At 36.5% G+C, this 20,147-nt stretch overlaps 2 protein-coding genes across 2 annotated transcripts in view; one reads left to right on the top strand and one right to left on the bottom strand.

Annotated features, from left to right (window-relative positions):
- il11a (interleukin 11a) overlaps window positions 1–20,147 on the top strand; it is a 134,364-nt gene that overhangs the window by 18,313 nt on the left and 95,904 nt on the right. The window lies entirely within an intron of this gene.
- The window catches only part of ephb6 (eph receptor B6), a 61,770-nt gene that overhangs the window by 25,108 nt on the left and 16,515 nt on the right, over window positions 1–20,147 (bottom strand). Inside the window, exons 2-5 of the mRNA XM_051864456.1 lie at window positions 15,303–15,367; window positions 13,815–14,087; window positions 8,985–9,148; window positions 8,401–8,696 (exon numbers count right to left, since the gene is read on the bottom strand). Coding sequence (XP_051720416.1) covers window positions 8,401–8,696; window positions 8,985–9,148; window positions 13,815–14,087; window positions 15,303–15,367 — 798 coding nt within the window. The remainder of the gene's footprint in view (window positions 1–8,400; window positions 8,697–8,984; window positions 9,149–13,814; window positions 14,088–15,302; window positions 15,368–20,147) is intronic.

The raw sequence follows: 20,147 nt of genomic DNA, 5'->3' as shown, positions 1-20,147 counted from the left end.
AATAAAAGCCTAAATTCAATCTGTTCAACATATGAAGTGATCATGTCTCTTCAGAAAATTTGTACTAAACCACTAAACTCATATGGATTAGTTTTACGATCTCTTTATGAACTTTTTGAAGCATCAAAGTGGTAGTCACATAGCTATCTATAGAGACAGAAAGCTCTGAGATTTCATCAAAAACATCTTCATTTGTGTTCTGAAGATGAACGAAAGTCTTACGGGTTTGGAACAACATGAGGATGAGTAATTAATGACAGAATTTTCATTTTTGGGTAAACTAACCCTTTAAAGAATGAGACACACACATCTCCTGGAAATCCTGTAGAATTCAACCAATCAGATGGAGACTTTGAAACTCCTGAAGTGTTCCCCATTTTGTGTGCCTTATGCATCAGACATTCAGCCAACAGTCAGTGGGCGTGACGTCTGAGGCTGAGACCTTTTCATCCCAGAGAATCGGGCAAACTGGCACCAAAATGAAAAAAAATAAATGTCATTGTACACCCCAGTGACTGAATGACAGGAATCCAGAGTGTGCCTTTACGCTATCTGAATAGCCTTAACAACTTGGAGGATATAAATCTTACAGCAAATCAACATCACCCCTCCTTTCAGGGCTGCTGTTTAGTATATTAGTATGTCAGGAGTGAAAATGAGTCATTCTGCCTTCATAAACACCAGAAAATCTAACAAAATATGAACTATACCCAGAATCTAGAAGATTCTACAAATGACATTTGATATTAGGCACACGTGGGATGAAAAGATGGACACTGAGCTGTCCACTATGCTAAAAAAGTTTTCATGTGTGGATGAGCAGGTGTAATTGTTTCATCTGCTCAGTCTGCTTTAGTGACTACAATCTTGAAGGACAAGTGAGGGCAAAGCAAAAGAACAGTCATGTCTTTGGGGGCTTTGAGACTTGCTCTTTAGCACACAACTTGCTCAAAGCTAGTAGTCTCAAATCTGATACTGTAAATCAACACATTTGTCCAGAAAATATTTAAGTTGGAATTCACTATACACCGTGTGTGTGTGTGTGCGTTTAAAAAAAAATCATTTATCCACGTCGGTAGATATTGGATATTTAATTACATGCCTATTTACTTTTTTTTTTTTGGCTTATTAGATTACCTTTTCTGTCACCTAACGCTTACTTATCTTTAAAAACACTAATTTAATAACACTATTAAATGTAATCTTTAGTAGATCTCAAAATTAATATCCATTTTCATACTGCATATTATGATGTTGTGACGCCTGAAATTCACTTTTTTATGTTGCATTTAAAATGACTTAAAGAATTAGTTCACTTTCAAATGAAAATTAGCCCAAGATTTACTCACCCTCAAGCCATCCTATGTGTATATGACTTTCTTCTTTCTGATGAACACAATCGGAGTTATATTAATAAATATCCTGACGCATCCAAGCTTTATAATGGCAGAAAGCGTTACTAAACGAGTATGAGCTGAACGAAGTGTCTCCATCCACATCCATCATAACATATTCCCAGGGGCGTAGCCATCATTTCAGAAGTGAGGGGGACAGAAATATTGGGTGTAATACCACTTTTTATTTGACCTTTGTCTAATTGATAGATTTCATTTTTTTTTTTTATATATCTCATCTCTTGCTTTTAATAAGAAATCAAATACACTGCTGAACAATAACTAATATCTAATATTTTTTCCCTATATTTTATGACAATTTTATGATTGGTTTATGTACTACAAACACTTGTGTATTAAGTCCTCATGGATTTTATACAATGTAAAAAAAGATCACAGAATAAAGCAGAAAATACAGCACCTATCAAAAATTTGGAAACATTACAATTGTAATTGTACAATTGAAATATGTCTCTTATGCTGGATTTATTTAATCAAAAAAATTCAGTAAAAACTGTAATATTGTAAAATAGTATTACAATTTAAAATAGCTGTTTTCTATGTGAATGTATTGTAAAATGTACAATATATGTGGTCAAAGCTTAATTTTCAGCATCATTAGAAATCATTTTAATATGCTTATTTGCTGCTCAAGAAACATTTCTTATTATTATCAATGTTGAAAACAGTTGTGCTGCTTTATATTTTTGTGGAAACCATGATACCATTCAAACATTTGTGGTAAGATTACAAAAAGAGAGAAATTAATACTTTTATTCATCAAGGATGCATTAAATTTATCAAAAGTGACAGTGGAAATAAATGCTGTTAATTGAACTTTCTATTCATCAAAGAATCCAGAAACATTAAATGTATCATGGTTTCCACAACAAATTTAAGCAACTGTTTTCAACATTGATAATAATCAGAAATGTTTCTTGAGCAGCAAATCAGCATATTAGAATGATTTCTGAAGGATCATGTGACACTGAAGACTGGAGTAATGATGCTGAAAATTCAGCTAAATACATTTTAAAGTATATTCACATAGAAAACAGCTATTTTAATTTGTAATAATATTTCGCAATATTACTGTTTTTACTGTATTTTTGATTAAATAAATGCAATAAGAGACTTCTTTCAAAAACATTAAAAAGGCTGTCAACTAGCACTGCATTATTCATATAGTTTATTGTCAATAAATACCTTGAGATAGCTTGAAAAACACACATAATACATATCTTGTCGCAATCGTGTGTGTTAATGTCTTCACGTTTCATCAGTCAGTGCGTTTCCGCATTTTATTCAACTGCTGCTAGAGCGAATAGCTGAATTATTTCTACGAAACCGTTTTGGACATTCTGCGAGAGAGCGCCCTCCGGCTTCCAGTATGAATGAAACATCTATAACACGAGAGTGAGCACCACATAATGTTTAGATCGCCTTGTTTTAGTTCAGAATAAAATTACAAGGCATGCATAGACTATCTTGTCTCTCTGAATTTAAATCAAGATTTATTCACATTGGCCTCTATGTGAACACACTTGCCCAAAAAAATGTGTGGGGGACGAATTTACGTTTTATTAAAAGTATTCTACGCCCATGCATATTCCACACGGCTCCAGGGGGGTTAATAAATGCCTTCTGAAGTGAATTGATGCGTTTGTGTAAAAAAAAAAAAAAAAAAAAAAAAAAAATCCATATTTAACAAGTTATGAAATTAAATATCTGCCTTCCGCCACACCGCTTTCCGTATTCAACTTACGAAGAAAGTGTAAAACTCTCGCAGTTCAAAAAGCTTACGCTACGTCCTACGCCTTTCCTATTCAACTTACGGAAAGAAAAACTTAACTGATGCGACGCCAGTTCCGTTTTTTTCCATAATTTGAATACGGAAGGTGGTCTGGCGGAATCTAGATATTTTACTTCATCACTTGTTAAATATGGATTTTTTTTTTACACAAATGCATCACTTTGCTTCAGAAGGTCTTTATTAACCCCCCGGAGCCATGTGGAGTACGTTTATGATGGATGGATGTGGATGTAGACACTTTCTTTAGCTCATACTCATTTGGTATCGCTTACTGCCATTATAAAGCTCGGATGCATCAGGATATTTATTATTATTTCTCAGATTTTGTTCATCAGAAAGAAGAAAGTCAATTCATAAACACCTAGGATGGTTTGAGGGTGAGTAAAGCTTGGGCAAATTTTCATTTGAAAGTGAACTAATCCTTTATGTTTTTAGAGTATTATTTTTTAATTTATTTAGGCATTTACTTAGGCATTTATTTTATTATTGACCATGTATCATTTATCAGCAATTACAGCTTTAATTAAACTTTTTATTATTTTTGGCAATTGAAAAACAATTGAAGACAGCTGATGCTCTTGACCAGACAGCAAAGCAGCAGCTAAAAGATAAATAAATAAAACAACATTTTTTTGGTTTATCCTTGAAAGTAACTTATCTTGCTTAATTATTTTTAGTGAAAAGACAAAAAATAGTAAGTTTATTTATTTATTATTATTATTATTTTTTGCAGTGAAGATTTCACTGTCATCTCACTGGTCATAAAATCAGAACATAAATCATAATTCACATTCTTGTTACTTCAGTTACCAAGCCCTGACTGGAATACAAGGAGACAAAACATGAGAAATTCAAATCAGTTTGCTGCTAAATGTGATACAGTCAAATCGATATCTAAATGAAATATGGAACAGCTGCACTGACTCACATCACAAATTTCTGCTATCTCAATCCTCTAGTCTTTAACTTGTCCACTACTTTGTCCTTCCCCCTCCTCTTCCCTGTGGTTTCTGTCACTTGTTCAGCTGAATGGCCATTACATCACCGTGACCTAAATGTGTCACAACCCTCTCTTATCCCCACTCTCTCTCCATCTCTCCACCACTCCACTTTCATCTTCAAGATATCTCAAAACTTCTTGTCTGATTTACTCGCATCGCCCTCAGAAATTAACCCCTTTCAGTGAATGTAGTGCCTTTCAGCTCCACTTTCTTCCACTACTGCATCTCTCTCTTCCTCTCTGACCTAATCCCTCATATAGAAGGAAAGGAAGAACTTGTTGATGATAAAGATGAGTAAGTCTTTCTCAAATTCTCTCTCTATTTGCTTCTCTTCCATCAGCTAATCAACAGACAATAAAGGAAAAAGACTATACTGAAAATGCAAATTATGCTGACAAAGTTACAAGAAAAATACAGATAATGCAAACACACAGGTACTGGCCGGCACAGTATAGTTGATTTCAGGTGCAATGTAAACACAACCTGACCCACAAATACATTTATTGTTTATATATAAAGCTAATTATAAATACTAAAGACCAGTTGCCTAGGGACATCCATTTTTAATAATTATATCCCCACACTTATTTAAATGACAGTTAATTATTGGTGCTGCTTAATATGTTTGTGGAAGCCTTGCTTTTTTTTTTTTTTTTTTCTTCTCAGGATTCTCTGATGAATAAAATGTTTAAAAAACTGATTAGGAATTAAAAAAAAATAATAGATTTGTAACAATGTAAAAGTATTTACTGTCACTTTTGGTCGGTTATTATTTAGTCAAGTATTGAATTTTCATTTTAAGTTTCACTTTCCTTACCCCTAACAGAAAGCTTTTTGTAGTTTACACTTAAGGAATAATCATTTAACTTCGGAATATTTTTCTAAATGAAGACACCCCCTCGTTAGCTAACTTGTGGAGACAAATTTGTATCTCGGAACCACAAAACACAGTGCGTGCAATGCAGCGTTTGTCTTTTGTGTCTTTAATTAGATCTGTGTTTATGGGAGCCTTCCCGTTTGCCTGAATACACCGTGTGTAATTTTCTGTCCATCAAATTTTGTGCATAATTACTATGACAGGGAGCCCGCAGAGTTCTGATTCAGAGATAACTGACACAACAATGACGCATACACAATGAAATGATAAGGTGAGTGAAAGGGGACTGGTGGTTAGAAGTAGTATTCTGGTTGTCAAACGTTAGTGGATCATACTCATAGCACATATGCTAAGCTGTGAAAACTCTGATAGGACACCCGTGTGAACTTGAGATGAACTGATTTCATCCACTAAAAATCAAGTTGACACCAGTTAGTTAAAAGGCAATTTTAAAAATTGCTTTAATTTTTTTTTTTTTTTTTTTTTTTTTACTGTAACTAATAGACATGTTGAAGTGTAAATTAAATGTCAAAATTCATTTTCAGGTATGCAGGGTTCCTTGGGCAATCTAAAAATACATCCAGCTGGGTAGTACTTTCATTCATGTAAGTGTAGTGTACAGAAACCATGTGACTACATTAGCAGTGCTTCGTTCAATGAATGTGTTTTTCAAAGAAAATTTTATGTGAACAAATTGTTTTTTTTTCCCCCTTCACTTCCATTCATTGATTTATTTTGTGTTCCATTTTGCCTTTAGACATACCTATAGGCTTGTAGAATGGTGCATCAAACACAAAAAATAAATGTAAATAATAAATCAGCTCCACAGCAGATTCCAAGTGATCAAAGGCAGTTCAATTCATTGCTCCGGTTCCATCTTTTTTGAGCACTCACAATTTGTTGCCATTTGTTGGGAAACCGTTTAAAGAAAAAAGCTTAAAGACTCTTTCTAGAGTCTCTTAGTAGTATTGAAAACATGCAAATATTAATAATTTAGAGACTCTTATTAGTACTGTAGACATGCAAATATTAATAATATAGAGTCTCTTAGTAGTATTATACACGTGCAAATATTAATAAGCACATTGTTTCGGTCACAAAAACAATGTTTTATTTTATCCAATCAGTTTAGTAAATGATTCAGTGACTCACTCATAAAATACAAAGATAGATTTTTCCATCACTTACTGGCGTAACCTGCAGAAACAGTCACTGAATGAACCAGTGAATAAATCTGAACAAATCTTTTTTGGTGAATAGATTCAAATGATTCAAATCACTGAGACAAATCAAAATTCAAACCATTAGACTACATGTTTTGTTGACTCATTTAAACACGCTGAGCCCATATGATTGGGCTTATATTCTGTCACTAACCGAATCAATGAAGAAATCTTTTTGCCAAATAGATTTAAAAAGATTCGAGTCACTGAGATGAATCAAAATCCCCACTTTTAGACAACAAATTTTGACTTACCCAAACAGGCTGAGCCATTATGATTAGGCTTATAATCCATCACTGAATAAATCAATGAATGAATCTGGACAAATCTGTTTTTTGTGAAGGTATTCAAAAGATTTGAGTCACTGATATGAATCAAAATCTCCATTAGACTACATTAGACATGTGCCGATATTCGGTAATACGATATATCACGATAATGAATATGCACGATATTGTTATCGTGGGCACTTCAAAATACAGTGAATAATTATTTATTACGAATTATTCAAATTTTTATAATGCATTTTAAGAAGACTTTCCCCATCAACCGTATAAAATGCACAACACCGCTGTAAGCTGCGTCAAAGGGACACGCGCACTCATGTAAACAAACCCAAAATGCACGAAAAGCACATGGCAGAACGAGTGAAGGAGATGCGCTGAATGAAAGTGCGCATTCACTTTCTGACAGCAGAGGGTGCTGATGGAACAGCAGAAATGCAGCAGTTACCCCGGAAAAATCGCAAACAAAGCAGCTGCGCTACTGAACAGTATTTAAAATGCTTCAAACAGCCATTCAGTTTTTTGGATTCGCAATGTTGTTCATCACAGCACCAAATACTTAATACTTAAAGACTTAATAAGCTATTTATTTTCAAACTTAAACATTTTTATATTTTATTCTGGACTACTACAACATGCCCTAATGATTGAAAATGTTCTTATTATTTGTTATTGTTCATTAAAACTTAGTGAAATAAGGCTTCATTAGTTAACATGTTAATTCATTATTACCAAACTGACAATAAAAAAATATTTAAAGCATTTATTATATAATGAAGCATTTATTAATCTTAGTTAATGTTAATTTCTTAGTTAATGTTTAATAACATTACTAAAATCAAAAGTTGTAACTTATTTAATGGACCTGAGCTAAAACTAACAATGATCAGTTGTATTTCTTAACTAACATTAGCATTCTGTAACAAATGCTATTGCTCATACTTAATCTTGGTTAATGCATTAACTAACGTTAAATAATGAGACCTTATTGTAAAGTGTTACCTGTTGTTCTTTATAATTCTTTTGCACTTTAATCTGTTTGAAAAATTTTACTTTATATTTTTTTTGTGTATTGTGTTATTGTATTTAAACATTCAGAGTTCTTGCTGTTATAAAAGAGTTCTTAAACCTGTTATACTATGAAAACACTTTTTCCCCCAACTTATTTCAATATCGTGATAATACCGTATACCGTGATAAAAGCTTCAGCAATTATCGCAACATGAAAATTTGATACCGTCACATGCCTAGACTACATGTTTTGCTGACTCATTTAAACACGCAGAGCCTGTATGATTGGGCTCATATCCCATCACTTACTGAATCAATGAACAAATCTTTTTGACAAATAGATTTACTGAGATGAATCGAAATCCTCACTATTAGACTACATATTTTGACTCACCTAAACATGATTGGGCTTATAATCCATCACTAAACAAATCAGTGAACAAATCTGGATCTTGAATCAAAATCTCTACCATTAGACTACATGTTTTTTGACTACCCTAAACAGGCCTAGCCATTATGATTGGGCTCATATCCCATCACAGTGAATCAATAAACAAATCTATTTGGTAAATGGATTCAAAAGATTTAAATCACTGAGATTAATCAAAATCCCTACGATTAGAATACATGCTTTTTGACTCACCTAAACAGGCCTAGCCATTATGACTGGGCTCATATCTCAACACAATGAATCAGTGAACAAATCTAAACAAATCTTTTTGGGAAATGGATTCAAAAGATTAAAATCATTGAGATTAATCCAAATTTCCACCATAAGGTGAGTTTTGTTGACTCACCTAAACAGGCTGAGCCATTATGATTGGGCTCATATCCCGCATCACACGTACATCCTCCAACAGGCACCAGCCATTCGCCTTCTGTGTTACAGTGCATTCTTGGTGCTGTCCCACCCTGTGATTGGCTATGGGGTACACAAGTTCCAGTCACCGGAACTAGAGACGTTGGCTCCGCCCCCGAGGGCGTGGCCGGGTAGAAGGCCAGGAAACGACTGGTTGCTGGACAGCGACGATAAAATATGGAAACACCCATGAGTGACACGCATGCTCCACTGTCTACTATTGCTAACACAAACCTAAAAAAAAGAGAAAGAAAAGAGAAAGGGTGATGAAAAGAGACAGGCGACAAGCTTATCAGCCAGCAAAACATCCATTGAGACCAGGCAGACTAATAACTGTTGTTTGTTTTCATATTCAAAACCATATCATTGCAAATATTAACACTGTGGCTGATATTTACTCAGCAGAATTGCTTGATCCCGAGTGACCATATTCAGAGGGATCCTCATTTCATCTGCACACAGTGACCATCATTCATCAAGCGATTTAGGGAGATGGGGGAAAGGCAAAAAAGGTCATCGTACCCTTTGCGTGTGAGAGGAGCAAAGCTGCGGGTTTTGACGTTGATGCGTCGTGCGTTTTCAGGTTTGTACTGGTGAGGTAGACTTGGCTCCACACGGCTGAAACTCTTGTCCGCTGCGATGGTGTCGATCTTCACCCAGCCCTCTCTCGTCTCTCCACTAGTAGGCTGGAACGGTGTAGGAGAGAGAGAGCTATCAAACTAATTATTAATATGTCAGTCATGTTTACAGGGATAGTTCACCCAAATTAAAACTGTCATTATTTAAGCACTCTCATGTCATTTCAAACTAATATGCTGTGATTTTTTTCCCACTGAACATAGAAGGAGACATTCTGAAGAATGTGCACACTCCTCTAGTGCTTAAAGTTACAGTTCATAGAAACAGCAGTTGTATATAGTATATACACCGATCAGGCATAACATGATGACCACTGACAGGTGAAGTGAATAACACTGATTATCTCTTCATCACGGCACCTGTTAGTGGGTGGGATATATTAGGCAGCAAGTGAACATTTTGTCCTCAAAGTTGAGCAGGAAAAATGGGCAAGTGAAAGGATTTGAGTGAGTTTGACAGGGGCCAAATTGTGATGGCTAGATGACTGGGTCAGAGCATCTCCAAAACTGCAGCTCTTGTGGGGTGTTCCCAGTCTGCAGTGATCAGTATCTATCAAAAGCGGTCCAAGGAAGGAACAGTGGTGAACCGGCAACAGGGTCATGGCCGGCCAAGGCTCATTGATGCATGTAGGGAGCGAAGGCAAGCTCCTGTAGCTCAGATTGCCCAAGAAGTTAATGCTGGTTCTGATAGAAAGGTGTCAGAATACAGAGTGCATCGCAGTTTGTTGCGTATGGGGCTGCATAGCTGCAGACCAGTCAGGGTGCCCATGACACGTACAACCTACCTAAGCATTGTTGCAGGCCATGTACACCCTTTCATGGAAACGGTATTCCCTGGTGGCTGTGGCCTCTTTCAGCAGGATAATGCGCCCTGCCACAAAGCAAAAATGGTTCAGGAATGGTTTGAGGAGCACAACAACGAGTTTGCCTCGACGGGTCAGAGCTGTTTTGGCAGCAAAAGGGGGACCAACACAATATTAGCAAGGTGGTCATAATGTTATGCCTGATCGGTGTATACTACATAGCTGTATATAGCAGTATATAATATATTAAAGGTGTTATTTTTGGGTGGATAGGGCCCGTCCTGATCACTTTTTATCAAGGCCAATTTTGTCCTCAGTACATTTTGAAATAGGGAGGGATGTATTTAATAACGATGAAGCAGCTTCATTGTTGAACAGTTTTTCCATTGTTTGTGTGCGTTATAATGAGTGTCGATCCAGCACTGGAATGTGTTATTTTTAATGTCTTGCGGAGTGTTTATTGTAGCTGTTAACAGTGGTGGAAGCCAACAGCGCAATCTTGGACACATGTGCCAATCTATTGCTTTCCCGCAGCTGCCGTGGCCTGCTATCCATTGTAGTGAAATCTCCAAACAAAATGCCATTAGATCCCTGGAACCTGGAAACTCTGGCTTTCCACAGAATAAATAGCAGTATATGGGTTTGAAGCAACATGAGGGTGACTAAATAATGACAGAGCTTCAGTTTTGGGATGAACTATTCCTTCAAGGAGCTATTTTTAGCGCGGCAGCATTGCATTTAAAAGATTAACTACAAGAAGGCAAAAAAGAAGAGATGACAAGAGCTTTATGTAACTAGAATAAAACTAGAATATAAGTATTTGATTTATATAAAAATGGAGCACATTACATTCCCAGAGGAATAACAACAGATTTTATTTATTGTTTAGAGCACTATCTTCTCCCCTGAGGAGTAATAAGCCACACATATCTCTGAGAATCCACATAACAGCATCTTAAAACCACACTGTGTACCTTCCTCTAACAAACATGACCTGGTAATTGCACTTGTAGGAGTTATATATCTCTTGCAGCCACTCTACCCAGAAATGTCTAAAGGTATATGGTCAAAAGATGTTGATATACATAATTGAACAACGTAAAAAACCAATAACCAAAAACCAAAAACCAAATTAGTATTTGATTTTACTTAAGCAATGAAAGATACACTTCTAGCTTTAATATTTTACATTAATATATTTTTCATTGGAAGCCTGCAGGCATGTGTCAGGTACTATGTAGTTTTCGTCTTTTCTTCTGAGTGATGCATCTGGGGAAATGTAGTTCATACAATATACAGTCATTCAAAGAGCACAAGGGTCTTATTTTCTTTGAAAATGAATCCCATGGATCCTCAGGCTCCATCATAACAAATGTTCCAAGTACATCTTAGTCAGTCAAACAAAACAGAATGGTACAAGACTGAATGCTGCCAAAATCCTTCATATGATGTCTGTGTGTGGGTGTAGGACAAGGTATCCAACAAACCAGCATTTGATAACAGGCTAACACTCATGTTAGTTTTATAATGCTAATACTATGTTGCAGAAATGAGATAATTGGAAAGTAAGTCTTACGTTGTGCTACAGACATGATCTCAAGATATCTCCATTACAATCATTATAATTTGAGTAGGGATCTATGATTTTGGGAGATACTACTTCTCACTAATAATCACAAGTTATTCCACCACTTCAGGTCATGAACATTTCTTTTCTGAGCCATGCTCTTTTACCTTTTCTATTAATGTTGGTTTCATGTTTTTATTTATTTATTTAACCATTTTACCATTTCTACCATCTTCAAGACTGGCTTAAATGTAATAATTTAAAAATTAAAAAAATATTTTATTTTATTTTTATTTATTTGTACAAATTTTAATTATAACCCAAATTCCGGAAAAGTTGGGATGTTTTTCAAATTTGAATAAAATGAAAACTAAAAGACTTTCAAATCACATGAGCAAAAGTTCACAATAGAATATAGATAACATAAATGTTTAAACTGAGAAATTTTACAATTTTATGCACAAAAAATGAGCTCATTTGAATTTGATGCCTGCTACAGGTCTCAAAATAGTTGGGACGGGGGCATGTTTAAAAATGGTGTAGCATCTCCTCTTCTTTTCAAAACAATTTGAAGACGTCTGGGCATTGAGGTTATGAGTTTCTGGAGTTTTGGTGTTGAAATTTGGCCCCATTCTTGCCTGATATAGGTTTCCAGCTGCTGAAGAGTTCGTGGTCGTCTTTCGTTTAATGATGCGCCAAATGTTCTCTATAGGTGAAAGATCTGGACTGCAGGACTCTTCTATGACGAAGCCATGCTGTTGTAATAGCTGCAGTATGTGGTTTTGCATTTTCCTGCTGAAATATACAAGACCTTCCCTGAAATAGACGTCGTCTGGAGGGGAGCATATGTTGGTCTAAAACCTTTATATACCTTTCAGCATTCATAGTGCCTTCCAAAACATGCAAGCTGCCCATACCGTATGCACTTATTTACCCCCATACCATCAGAGATGCTGGCTTTTGAACTGAATGCTGATAACATGCTGGAAGGTCTCCCTCCTCTTTAGCCCGGAGGACACGGTGTCCGTGATTTCCAAAAAGAATGTCAAATTTAGACTCATCTGACCATAGAACACTTTTTCACTTTGAAACAGTCCATTTTAAATGAGCCTTGGCCCACAGGACACAACGGTGCTTCTGGACCATGTTCATATATGGCTTCCTTTTTGCATGATAGAGCTTTAGTTGGCATCTGCAGATGGCACGGCGGATTGTGTTTACCGACAGTGGTTTTTGGAAGTATTCCTGGGCCCATTTAGTAATGTCATTGACACAATCATTATGCACTCTTTCACAGCTCTGCCCATCTTTACTTCTGAGAGACTCTGCCTCTCTAAGACATCCTTTTTATAGCTAATCATGTTACATACCTGATATCAATTAACTTGTGTTCTCCCAGCTGAATCTTTTCAAAATTTCTTGCTTTTTCAGCCATTTGTTGCCCCCGTGCCAACTTTTTTGAGACCTCAAATTGAGACCAAAAACCTTTTAAATTTGACATGAGTTCATTTAGTGGACAAAAGTGTAAAATTTCTCAGTTTAAACATTTGTTATGTTATCTATGTTCTATTGTGAATAAAATATTGGCTCATGTGTTTTGAAAGTCTTTTAGTTTTCATTTTATTCAATTTTAAAAAATGTCCCAACTTTTCCAGAATTCGGGTTGTATTACACTACCGTTAACCTTTGGGACAGTAAGATTTTTTTAAAGAAATTAAATTTATCCAGCAAGGATGCATTCAATTGATCAACAGTAACTTTCACATTAAATTAAATGCTGTTCTTTTGACCTTTTTATTTGCCATCACGGGAATAAATAAAACTTTAAAATACATTACAATAGAAAACAGTTCAATTGTAATAATATTTCACAATATTACTGTATTTTTAATCACATAAATATCATTGCATTTTGGGGAGTTCTGCAACATGACATTTTACAACATAAATTAACTTTGTCTTGTCATAAAAAGGTCAGTTATCTGATAATTTGTTTATTGACTCTGACACACAGACATGAGTGTCTGCAGGGGTCCTGTCTACGATATCAATTTCTGTTTCAGGATTTTTTTTCTGTTTGTTGGACAATGTGGCTTTTTCAGTCACACCACATGATAATATATATATATATATATTATATATATATATATACACACACACACACACACCATGTGATTATATATATATATAAACATGATTTATATATTATATATATATATATATATATAGAATAATGTCATTGACCCATGTACATTGAGCTTAGTACAAATTTCTCAATCCTTCTTTAATCTCATTAAAATCTGTGGTCCGGGCCTCGAAAGTGAGATAATCCCTCGTCACTCACCTCAGCTGCCCAGGTTCTCTCCAGCTCTCTCTGGGAGTCAGCCTGTTTGTAGTACAGTATCAGTGTCTCCCTGCATGTCGGGGAGGGGGAGCGTAGACTGGCACAGTCACGAACCGAGAAACGCAGTGTCACAAAGATCCGTGGAGCTGACTGCCGGTACAGGAAGGGCGTGGCCAACCAGTTGTCTTGGAGACGAGGGTTCTGATTGACATTGCAGACTTCAAAGGTACGCATGAGTCTCCCCTTGTCATCTAACACGCTCACCTCATCCCACTGAAAAGAGGAACAATGTTGGAAAATAAAAATGAGCCTGAGGCGGCATGAATACTGCACAACCACATTTTCAGTCACTTGAAAATATATAATGGGGTCCAGACATCTAAGATTCCTTTTGACTTTTTATAATGACGTTTTTATTTAAAATGTATTTGTAAAAAGTATATATATATATATATACACACACACAAAACTTAAAAAAGTATATATATATATATATCTTAGTTTTTTGGACCTCACTGTACTTAAAAAATATGTAAATAGCAATGAATATAAAAAATACAATGTTAGGAGAACTATTGCATGTATATGGGCCTCAGAGATAATAATTCAATAGATCTGTGAAAAAAATAAAGATGCCATATTTGGTAAAATATCATAGATTAGATCAGAGAAATGCCCTGCCCTTCCCTGCTTCTTCAGGTGATTTAAGCTGAAAATCCCAGACAAACCTCAAATCTCTCCAGTAATACACAATACAGAAATCACAGACACACACACACCCTCACTGACTCACAAAAAGGCGGCGAACAACTGCCACGCTGAGAAAGAGTGAGACAGAGGATGAAGAAAATAAATCAAACAGACAGAATGACTAAGAGGAGACGGAGAGAAACACAGCATCAAAAAACTTAACATGAAAGGACTGCTGGAGGAATGAAAACATTTGTTTAGAGAACTAAAAAGGGAATGAAAGAAAGAAATGGGCTTGAACGGGAAGAAAAAAAGATGGGGTGGACAGCTTGAGAGAATGAGAAGATGAGCGAAGGAGAGGGGGAGAAATTCAGAAAAGCACAGATGGATAGATTAACAAAGATATGTATGCAGACCAAGTGACAGACAGAAAGAGTGAGAGAGAGAGAGAAACTGAGGTCTGGCAAGAGAAGCTGGGACAGGAAGTAGAGGACTGAGTTCAGTTCTTCTCAGTAGGTCAGACTCTCTGCACTGCCCAGGGCCACAGAGATATCACAGTCGAGCTGACAGCAAATACACACAGAAGAGGACGAAGGAATTAAGGGAATGAAGGTTAAATACGCTATGTTTTTAGAAAGGAGGGATTAAAACAAGAAATACAAACTCACAGGCCCACAGAAACAATAAAAACATATAAAGGAAGACACACAATAAATCACCTTAAAAAATTCTAAAATGTGATCTGTCTGTTTCAGGTTCATATAAATTTGTGTTTCTAATCTAATGCATGAATCTTACCCCTGTGTCAGGATATGTTGTCCAGCCTAGCTCAGCGGTGGACTCTGTAGTGTCCAGCAGCATAACTGAGAGAGGAAAGGAAGTAGAGAGAGAGACAGACAGATGAACAGACAGTTTATTAGTTGGTTTAACTAATAGCAGCATTGAAGTCACTATGAAATCAAAATTGATCATTCTTATTTTTTTTTTATATTGCAGTATTTATTATTAATTATTTATCCGTGCACATCATTATATTTTTACATTTCATGTTCCCTTGTAATCTTCAATCAACATAACTTCCCCTCCCTCTTGCACTGACATCTCTTCTCTTCTCTGAAGACGTTCACTGGCGGGACGACCTGTCACTCATATGAGATCACAGCAATAGCAAAACCACAACCATCTAACGATCCAATCAAATCCTGATGGACAAAATCAAGCACCACCCTATATTACAGAAATAGAAACCGTCTATATATATGAATTCACTATTGTGTCTGACAAATAAAGTTATTGTCTCTTAAACGAAAGAATCAATTTTGAACTGCTGAAATGAGTCGTCAGCGATTCCAGTCTCACTTCCTGTTACATATCTATGTAACAATGTAACAAGCATTATGCCAGCCTATGGTCTTCATTGGCTGCCCTTAAACAACGTCTACTTTGAACCGCCGTCAAACACTGTAGTTGTAGCTGAGGCCTGGAATAGTTTGGTTCGTGTTGTTGACATGTTGAGAAGACGCTGTTTTCAGCGCTGTGAATCCACTTTGCATGCACTTCCAAAGAATGAGGACTCACACTGGAATTAATATGAAAAAACCGACAGCATCTTTTGTATCACTAGCTATGTTTCCATCCAAAGTTGCTAATCTAATTGTCTGCAAATTTGGAATATCGCATAAAACATTTGCGAATAAAGCAATCCAGTGAGTCGAAGAGAACAAAATCGTCACTTCCTGATAAACTTGCGCTAAATTACACTAAGAAAAATGGAAGTTGCTGCAGTAGAAGCCACTGTATATAATAATAATTTTCACATATAATAAATAATTTGCACTACAGATCGCGCAGACGAAATGCAATAAACGCTGTCATGCATTCAGATGCCTGGTGTTTGGGAATGCAGTTGTGTGAGGCACTTCTGGAAGGGAACTATACCGAACCACTTTAACGGCAGACTTTGCTCAGGCATTTCAGAATAACCAAAACAGCATTTCAGATGCTGTGCAATGAGATCTGTCCGCTGGTTGGTCCAGTTATGCCATCCCATCGCAAAGTCACATGTCTTTTTTGATGCATATCAAGGAATTTATTCAGTAAAAGTGTTTCCATCGTAGTTTATGCGCATATTTTTGTATCGCATTAAAAAATGTATCCGACTCAACTGAGCGCACAAGTTTTTAATACGCATTTTTAGAATTTATGCGCATCTTGGCATTTCCATCCAGCATTTTTTTTACGCGATATTCCAAAATGCGCATAAAAATAAGTGGATGGAAACATAGCTACAGTGTGTATCAAGCAATGAAGAAGCCTCTGGAGTTGAAATCTAGATATGGTAATAGGCGATTTGTTTCCGACACGTTCTGTAAGCAGTCAACCAATCACAACAGACTGGTCCGTCTGACCAATCAGAGCACAGCAGGCTCTCGGACAGGATGGGTTTAGAGCAAGCGGCAACCTCCCCGTTTCTCTTGAAGCCAATATGGAAGTGACTTAAACTGCAATTCACTGACTGGCTGCTACAACCCCTGGCAAAAATTATGGAATCACCACACTAGATATGACACAAAAAAGGTTTTGTTCAATAGCTTAACATTCTGGCTTCAGGAAACATACCTCAAACAAATCCACTTTTGTTATTATTATTAATGGCATGTCTTTTTCCAGAGCAAGTAGAGGAAAAAAGTATGGAATCACTCAATGTTGAGGAAAAAAATATGGAATCATCTGTTAATTTCCATTTTAAACAAATACTGGGACAAGTCTAAAAAATGCTAATTAGTCAGTAGTTAGGGAGAGCTTTCACCTTAATGGGTTGTTTGACTTGGCTAATTGAAATGAAATATGGCCCCAAGAAGAGAGTTCTCTGTTGAAACAATGGAAAGGATTATAAAACTCCTTCAACAAGGGATTTCAATACGGAGTATGGCCAAAGAAGTTGGTTGCTCCCAGTCAGCTGTGTCTAAAATCTGGTGCAAGTATAAACTAAATGGGAAGGTTATAAAGCAAGACATACGGGCAGACCAAGGAAGACGTCAAAGCATCAAGATAGAAATCTCAAAGTAATATGCCTTTACAATAGAAAACACATAACAAATCAAAAGAAAAACAGACAGAATCAGGAGCCAATTTTTGGGACAGAACTGTAAAAAACCAGCTTGAACTTACATATAGAGCTTACTGAGCTTACATAAAAGCCAAATGAAAATGAGTACTAACACTTAAACAAAAGAAAACAAGGTTACAGTGGGATAAAGAGAAGCAATCATGGATTCTGGATGATTGGATGAAAGTGTTATTCAGTGAAGAACTGCGAATCTGCATTAGCCAAGGAGATTACGCTGGAACTTTTGTCAGTTGCCGTTCTAATGAAACATATAAAGATGACTGCTTGAAGAAAACAATCAAATTTCCCAACCCATTTATGATATGGGGGTGCATGTCATGTAAAGGACCAGAGGAGATGACAATCATTACCTCAACAGTAAATGCACTGGTGTACACTGAAATTGTGGACACTTTTCTCATTCAATCGATAGAAAATAGGTTTGGTGATGATGAAATAATGCATCTTGCACAGAGCAAAGAGTGTTAAAGCTTTTCTTCAGGAAAGACATATCAACTCAAAGACATGGCCAGCAAACAGTTCAGATCTCAATTTAATTGAAAATTTATGGTGGAAATTATAAACACTGGTCACTGGTATAAACACTGGTATGACAAGGCTCCACCCTGCAAAGCTGATCTATCATACACTATTTGAGAAAGTTGAAACCAGCCTGATGGGGAATATTGTTTTTCATTAATGAAGTCCATGCCTCAAAGAATTTAGGCTGTCAAAAGCCAGAGGAGGAGCAGAGGAGGAGTTTTTTTTGTTGATGATTCCATATTTTTTTCCTCAACATTGAGTGATTCCATATTTTTTTCCTCTACTTGCTCTGGAAAAAAACATGCCATTAATAATAATAACAAAAGTGGATTTGTTGAGGGATGTTTCCTGAAGCCAGAATGTTAAGCTATTGAACAAAATCTTTTTTTGTGTCATATCTGTGATTTGTTTGTTTGCTATAAAGTAAAAAATCTTCTAAGTGTGGTGATTCCATAATTTTTGCCAGGGGTTGTAGGGACAGGCTCCAAAAGAGAGCAGAATCTCATTGAGCCCCATGTTAAAATGCCCAACTTTACAGCAGAGAAAAAAAAAAACATGTTTACAGCCTGGTACAAATTGTGGTTTTGGTCTACATTGCTAATTTTGCCCTTCATGACAACTGTGAGGAGGGTGATTTTTTTTTATAACTCATCCATTTAAATTATATTAAGCCTTAAAGTTCTGCATAATTAAGGGCGCGGCCACTTGAGTGACAGATGGATTGCCGCTGCTGTCATCACTAGCTGTTTGTCTGCTGCCGCCACGTCATCTCAGCTCCGCCTCTTTGCCCATTTTCTGTTATCCGGGAGTGATGCGCGTTGACACGCTGCCAAGATGGCAACAGCCGGCTTTAGGCTTCAAAAATGCTCTTCAGAAACCTACGGGTGACGTCACTGACACTCCGTCCATATTTTTTACAGACTATGGTTTAGAGAGACAGAATCTTCAAACGAACAGTTTTCAGACTGAGAAATGAGGTGATGTGTAATGTATATTATCAGAAAATGATACATATTTTTTTTTTGACCTTGGATGCCTGTAAACCTATTGTAGGAGACCAACAAAACAAAATTAGGAACCTTTAAAATAGCATAATAAGGGCATTGTCAGCAGGAGTATATACAGCAAAGGTTGATATGACCAGAATCCGGCATCTAAGCAGTCCTTTCCCATCATCTCATGCTTGCCCTGACATTCATCTAATAAACTGTTTATCACCATAATAAACTGTTTATCACCAACAGAGAAAGAGAGTGAAAAGGGGAATAAAAGAAACGAGTGAATTCTTATCTGGAATCAATCGTACTGTTTACAAATGAATTATTTGTGAAATGTTTCATGTTTATTTAATACCACATATTTTTCCAGATGAGGGGCGGCTGAGCTCTGGCTCCTCTAGGGCAGCGTGAAATAGGTCAAACTCTCATGTAAAGAACCTAAAGTCTCTTAAATTCAACAAACCAAACTGAGCAAACATAAAACAAGCGCAGTCATATAAAACACACTCACAGAAGGCCTAAACCTCATACAAACACACACACAGCTGGCACATATACTGAGGATGAGAGTGTTTTTAATTCTGCCTCACCCCTCCCTCCTCTATCCGCCCTTAAATCCACGAAACTGATATTATTCTGTGGCTTACACTAAATCCACCCCTCCATCTCTCTCTCTCTCTCTCTAGCTTGTGCGTAAACAGATTTTTTTTAGATTATATTCACAGATGGGGACCCCACAAATCTCTCTGCCAATCTATCATTTCCCTCCTGTCTGTCTCTCTCTATTTGGTTCTTATCCATCGCTTCTCTTCCTCCTAAAGACAGTGATGCCTTGGAGCATGCAGGGCTGGGATTTGGGAGAGCTTTACACAGTGAACATGAAAAGAGGGCACTTCTATAACAGTGTGTTTGGAAATGTTGTGCTTTTAAAGGATTATGTATTCCTTAATGTTAAACATTAGTACCGGGACAGCATGAAACGGAAGTTGCGAT

This window comes from Ctenopharyngodon idella, chromosome 16, assembly GCF_019924925.1.
Source record: "Ctenopharyngodon idella isolate HZGC_01 chromosome 16, HZGC01, whole genome shotgun sequence".
In the NCBI taxonomy this organism is placed as follows: Eukaryota; Metazoa; Chordata; class Actinopteri; order Cypriniformes; family Xenocyprididae; genus Ctenopharyngodon; species Ctenopharyngodon idella.
The sequence above is the reverse complement of the archived record's forward strand: the minus strand, read 5'-3'. Positions and strand labels throughout refer to the sequence as shown.